At 49.6% G+C, this 6,128-nt stretch overlaps 1 protein-coding gene across 2 annotated transcripts; it reads right to left on the bottom strand.

The window, feature by feature from the left end:
* Positions 1-1,547: 1,547 nt before the first annotated feature.
* Positions 1,548-5,648, bottom strand: DNAL4 (dynein axonemal light chain 4). 2 transcript variants are annotated; one of them, XM_021553933.2, is made up of 4 exons: positions 5,597-5,648; positions 4,368-4,578; positions 3,634-3,717; positions 1,548-2,720 (listed from the first exon to the last, which is right to left on the bottom strand). In XM_021553933.2, exons 2-4 carry the CDS (start codon positions 4,437-4,439, stop codon positions 2,556-2,558), a joined length of 321 nt encoding a protein of 106 aa, XP_021409608.1. In that variant the 5' UTR covers positions 4,440-4,578; positions 5,597-5,648; the 3' UTR covers positions 1,548-2,555. The 2 variants fall into 2 exon arrangements, with proteins under 2 accessions (XP_021409608.1, XP_021409607.1); XM_021553932.2 differs by lacking the exon at positions 5,597-5,648 and adding an exon at positions 5,462-5,516.
* Between the last annotated feature and the right edge of the window lie 480 nt (positions 5,649-6,128).

Genomic DNA, 6,128 nt, shown 5'->3' on the forward strand with positions numbered 1-6,128 from the left:
TCAGCCACAGATGGGTCTCTTGTGGGAAAACACAGGACAAGGTTCCATCTCTGATCCATAAACCTTACTCCTCTGAAAATTACAGCTATGCCCAAAGCTGTTCCAGCTCCACAGCAAAAGGAGGGTGAAAGTCTTTTTTCTAACACACAGGGGCCAGCAAAGCATGGGTCAACTTGCAACAGGCAGGACAACGGATCTGACTGAACGCTCACCTCAGGGCAGGGGCTCTGACACACAGCCACGCTTTGGGAGGCTGAGGCTTGTGCTTTCAGGTAAAATGCCAATGACAGGAATGCAAACCAGCCAACAAAGGTTTGCCTCAAGGTGACTTCCTGTAGGAAAGCTTTTATCCTTGTGAATAAAAATAGACTGCCACTCTCCTGTGAGCCACCTTGCGCTTACCTGGTGAGAATGGCAGTGTAGGAGCTGACTTGCTGCACCTCAATCTGTTTGCACACTCAGGCTTTGAGAAGACTGGGGACCACTCACCCTTCCCTTGTTGCCACTGCAGGTCACCGAGACATTAGCTTTGGTCAGCTGGTGGCCAAGAAGATAAACAAGCAGCAAGTCCAAGAGACTGTGTGCTGATGTCAGCAGCTCCCAGTGGCCATCTGCAGGTCACCACGACCCTGCAGAGATGCCCATGACCAGTGCCTGTGCATATGCACAGAGCAGTTAATTATTCATTAGTGTGAAAGAGGCACAAAAGTGACTGTGGTATGGCTGATGGGATCACCCCACTCCAGCATGGGGCATTTCAAAGACTTTACCTCTTGCTCTGAATTTAGAAGAGACAGAAAGTTGCAGAAGATGAAATAATCTTTTCCACCTGCCAGCTGCAGAAAGTGTTTTCAATAGCACTATCTTCACATAAAGGCAGCCAGCTGGAGGGACACAGAATTACTGCACAATGAGACAGCTCAGAGGATCTGGGCTTTTCCACACAGCACAGTAATCCTGATCATGGGGCAGGAATCATGGTACCAACCTACCCTGGTCCAGCCAAGCACAGGTGGTCCAAATTTGAACTAATTCTTAGTTGTCTTCATATTACTCCAATTCCTGGCTCCCTGACACAATGAAATTGAGAAAGGACATCTCTAGCATAACACCTGAGGTTCAGAAAAAGGAACAAGGTTGAGCCACCACAGGCATTAATGCAGAAAGATCCTTCAGACTTAACTATGGACTAGAGGTGTCAGCTGGCAACATTACGAGAGAAAATCTGAAAACTAAGAAAGCTACAATATGAGACTCCAAGAGTCAGAGCTGAGGCACACTTTTCAGGCAGCAGACACAGTTACATTCCCTTGCTGCTACTGCTTAGACAGCTGCCTGGACACAGGGATGTGGCCAGCAGCACCATGGGCCTGGCAACCCTCCTCACCACAGTGGCTAGCACTGGTAAAAGGAACTGAACAGGGAGAGGAGAGTCACACAGGAAACCAGCAGGACAGAACTCTGTCACTGGCCTCTGCTTGTGCTACACCATGACTTACTTATTTCCATGTTTCTTGAACTACTTTGCCTACATAAATGCACACAAAGACATTTTACTAAACTTTTATTGTAAAAACACAGTTTCCCAGGTTTTATAAATAAGCCATACACGTAACATAGTTACGCTCATTCGATCCTCCAACACCAACAGCTTTAAAAAAATCAGGCTAAAAGAATGCAAGTCCAGAAAGACATTAGGTTTCTAATGGCCAAGTTATATTTCACATGGAGCCTCCTTTCTCTGTCAGCCTCCAAACAAGATGCTGAAAGTACACAGCACTTGCAACACCCCCAGGAACTGACAGGGAGGCATCTGAGCCTTAAAAAGAGCTCTCACCCACTCCCCAGGCATCGTCAGCCGCCTGTGTTTTCATGCTGTCTCAGTGTGCTGTGGGTGAGAAAGGAGGGGGCAGTTTGCATAGCAACCTCCTACACCCAGGCAGCTCAGCTGTTGTACCCTCCCAAAACAGCAGGGAAGGGCATGCCGGGACTGCTTCCCTGTGGCTCACACCTCCACAGACAGCCTGAAGGGAGACCCTTGGTGCTGTCAGGTCTGCACAGACATCTTAGGAGAAAGGAAGAATGTATAAGCAGCATCCAGAGAGGAAAGACAGGTGCTGATCAGAGCCATACTGCATGGTAGCAGAGAAAGCAGAGGAGAGAGGAAAACTATGTGGAATAAAGGGGAGTTAAAAAAACCATAGAGCTAGATGGCCCCTTTTTGGTTTCACTCTCTCCTGCTAGCACTGCTCTGCAGTGTGTTGTGAGATTACCTATTCCTCACTTCCCTCCTGCTCCAGCTCAAACACCAAGGAAAGAGCCACAGACAGATGAGAAATCCCACAAGCAAGGACAGGACACTTTAGCAAGTTTATACACACACACGCATCAACTTAATGTTTCCCACAGAACTGTTACGTCAGTATGAAAAAAAGAAGTCTTGACATTTAAGTATTTAAGTATTAAAAATAAAGCCCCACCTCCAGATCATACAAAACTTGTCAAAAGCAGGAAGAAATCCCTTGTATTCAGCAAGTCTGGAGCCCAGCCAGGGGTCAGGAGCACTTCCAGACACACACAGCCAGACTGCCACCAAAGAACATGTACAGCAGGTTCTTCACCTCGTGAGTGATCTCAAAGCCAAAACCTTCCCCAATCACCACATGCCAGGAGGACCCAAATTTCTTGTCCATCGTCTCTTTGATCATCTTGGCAGCGCTCTAGAGAATGTTAAGGAAGACAGCATAGGGTGAGACAAAGCAACCAGAGAGGTTTTATGCAAACATCCCCCTAATCTTCTCCTCCCTTTAAGTCTACTCAAACCATAGGCAACAGGTACAGCATCTGAACCTGAGGAATTGGGTGCTCCCCAGAGGTAAACCCAAGGGTAGAACTGGTCTCAGCAGCCTCCAGCCCAGCAGCTAGGAAAAATGAAAGAACTGCATCACTTCTGTTGTTCACACAGTCTGAAATAAGAGTTCTGCTTCAGATGCTGCTGGAGTTATATTGGTTTCAGTGACCATGAGAGCAGATTCAGGTCACTAAGCTGCAGCTATTTTTACAGGAGTCCATTTTTTTTTTCTCCAGCTAATTACCAAAACACTGAAAGTAGGCTGACTCTTAAAAGGCTTGCTTCTCCCAGATCACACCCTGCTTGATCCTAAAAAAGGTGAGAGGAAGATTTTTCAGTGACAGGCGGGGCTCATTGAAGCAAGGTATGTTTTCCCTTGATCATCGGTCCTAAAGCCAAGAGGGAATACAAAATGTGTACTTTCATGTACTCATCCCCAAAACAAGAAACTCCGTGCAGTTCTGAACCAAGCCCTCAGGACACAAGGCATTTTATAAACAGAGTAGAAGCATGTCTCAAGAAGGCAGGATAAGCAAGAAGGTAAGGTCTGGGAGCCAGCACCACTACTAATCTCTGCAAAGTGCTATTATAGATCTTGCAGACCAAAGGAACTGAATCTGAGATCTAGCCAAGCTCCTTGCCTCCTTCTACCCTAGCTCAGTGCAGAGAGTAATAGGAGGTCAGGACCTGGCTCTGCTCTGCCCTACACCCTTATCCCTGCTCCTGCAGGTTCCCTGAGCTGCAGTATCAGCAGGCTGCCCGTTTTGGGAGGTGGCTGGTACCTCATTGTTGGTGGCATGCTTCTCACACGCTGTGACACACAGCTCCATGGTCTCTATACGCATCTCCTCCGGCATGTCCGAGTGCTGCAAAGGGCAAACAGACAAGACAACTAAGCAGAAAAATAAGAACTGCACACAAGACAACAGTAAATTGCTCTAACTTCTGCATTGGCTCTATCAGGGGCTTAGATGTAGTAAATCTGAAAAGGCTATAAGTGAAGTATTCCTCCAGCCAATGAGGAATTCTTCCCTACCTACATGAAAACTAGCACTGGGTAAGCACAGCTTAAAGAAGGAAATCAAGACATTTGCCAGTTTTTCTGCTATAAGATAAAGGGAAAACACACGAATACTGTTTCCACCAGAGTCCTTAATTATTGCTATATGACTAACAAAGAAATCTAAATTACACAGCCTTTTCTTCTGCTGCTGCTATATGGCTGGCTAGCAAGATCTTTTGCATCAGCTCCAGACAAAAAGCAAGCTGCATCCAAATCACAGGAGAGGGCTCCAAAGCAGTGTGCTCTCAATCAGTTCGATGGATCACTTTGGCCCAGGCTTCCTCTGGCTGTCATGGGGAACACCGGAGCTATTAGATTTCCCCAGGAGAGGTCACAGGACCAGCAGTACACATGTTCTCACAGTAGCTACGCAGCAGGAGAAGGACAGTAAGAATGAAGGCAGATTTTCATATCTCTGACATTGGTAGATGTGTAATCCATCTCCCTCCATACCCTAATCAGAGGAAAACTGTGAAGCCTTTTATAATCAGCCTCGTCCTTTTTTTCCTCCTCAGCTTCCTCCATGGTCCTTCCACAGAGACTCCAGGAAGGAGGGCAGAGGGGCTACCTGGAGTTCAGCAAAGTGCTGCAGCACAGCCAGCTGAGAGGAACAGGGCTCTGTGTTCCTCTCTTCAGCAGGAGTCGCTCCTTGGCCTAGAGGACACTGCTCCAACAAAAACAAACACGGGCAAGAGACAAATGGCTTTCAATTAAAACAAAAGGCAAATTAAACTGTTACGAGAATATCATGCTATCTCACTCACTTGCCATTTCCCCAACAGCACCTTCACACCCCCCTGAGTCTTAGCTCATAAACCTTTAATGCAAACAAATTATTAAACCATATTTTTTTCCATAAGTGAGGAGCACAGTGCTTCCCAGAAGCACCAGTGGAGCTTGAGGGAAGAGCTGAGCCAAGGTACAGCTTTCAGAAGAGGACAAGAGAACAATCTATCAGCTGCTACCACTCCTGTTTAATTCCAAAAGGATTTTCCCAGGACACTATTATCTGCAAGTTTCAAACTGCACATGACAAGAGAAGGATACGAGTATTTTAGGCACAGAATCTGCGTACTCGTCTGGACGGAAATGTTTAACAGGAACATCTTGGTCTCGTTTGTGCAATTGCTCCTCAGATCCCCGAGCATTTGTCAGCTGGGGAGGGCCATATGGGAAAACGCTGGACGTGCCTCAGAGCCTCATTACCAGCCTGCCTCTACAACGCAGAGGCACAGCACTAACTGAGAGATTCAGAGCATTTCACCGCCGTCCTCCCTCTGGTTCCTTCACCCACCGCAAAGCATCTTCCTCTCCTACCCAGGGGAGCAAGGGTGAGCTCGTATTAAAAGGAAAACGAATTCAACACGGTGTTAGGCGACACACCAATCAATTATGCCACGTACACGGGGGGGGTCATGGCTAAAGCACCAGACCACCAGCCGTCACACGGGGGCCGACAAAGGCAAACCACAGCAGTGAACCCGACCTCCGCAGGACAGAACCCCCGCCTGGCCGGCGCCACCCCCGGGAGCCACTTCAATACCCACCCGCAGCCCGGGGCGTGCCCGCGGCACGAGGCAGCGGCAGGAGGCCCGAGCGGCCCGCACGGCCGCAGCAGCCCCGCGGAGGAAGCGCTGGGCCAGCGGCGCTGAGCGGCACCGCGGGCTCCGGGCCGGCCTCACCTGCGCGGCCGCCGCGCCCGGCGCCGTTGCTAAGGAAGAGCCGCGCTTCTCATGGCAACCGGCGCGGAAGTCCCGCCCCCTCCGCGCCCATTGGACGGGGCGCGCCGCTCGGCGCGTCTGATTGGCTGCCTCCCTGCCGGCCGCCGCGCGGGGCCTCGGGGCGCTGGGGTGGCCGCGGAGCGCCTGTGCTGTGCCGCCCCGCCCGGCCCCAGCCTACTGTCCTGCATGTTAATGCTTTTCGGACTTAAAACCCCTTAGGGGCCTAGTTCTAGGTATTATTTCTTTAAAACAACAAGGATATCTGTAAGAACAAGGAGCGATTTGGGCAGTTTAGTTTATTTAAGTCACTGAGCCAGGTTAGGAGCCCTCTGAGATGGTGTGTGCCGAACGCCGCCGTGTCAGCAGCGGTGCCACATCCAGTCTCTCCTTAACACCCCCAGGGACCGTGACTCCACCAGCGCCCTGGGCAGCCCATAACAGTGTCTAAGCACTCTCTGTGAAAAAATTCCTGCTAATGTCCAGCCTGAACCTC

This window comes from Lonchura striata, chromosome 5 (assembly GCF_046129695.1).
Source record: "Lonchura striata isolate bLonStr1 chromosome 5, bLonStr1.mat, whole genome shotgun sequence".
Classification (NCBI taxonomy): Eukaryota; Metazoa; Chordata; class Aves; order Passeriformes; family Estrildidae; genus Lonchura; species Lonchura striata.

What these genes read in the sequence shown, in the direction of transcription:
- DNAL4 (XM_021553933.2), bottom strand. Translation starts at nt 4,439, where the DNA reads ATGGAGGAAGCTGAGGAGGAAAAAAAGGACGAGGCTGATTATAAAAGG. An exon ending in ACAGTTTTCCTCTGATTAGG is followed by an intron (nt 3,718 to 4,367) that starts GTATGGAGGGAG and finishes TGCCCTTTGCAG; the next exon opens with CACTCGGACATGCCGGAGGA. An exon ending in AGCATGCCACCAACAATGAG is followed by an intron (nt 2,721 to 3,633) that starts GTACCAGCCACC and finishes AACATTCTCTAG; the next exon opens with AGCGCTGCCAAGATGATCAA.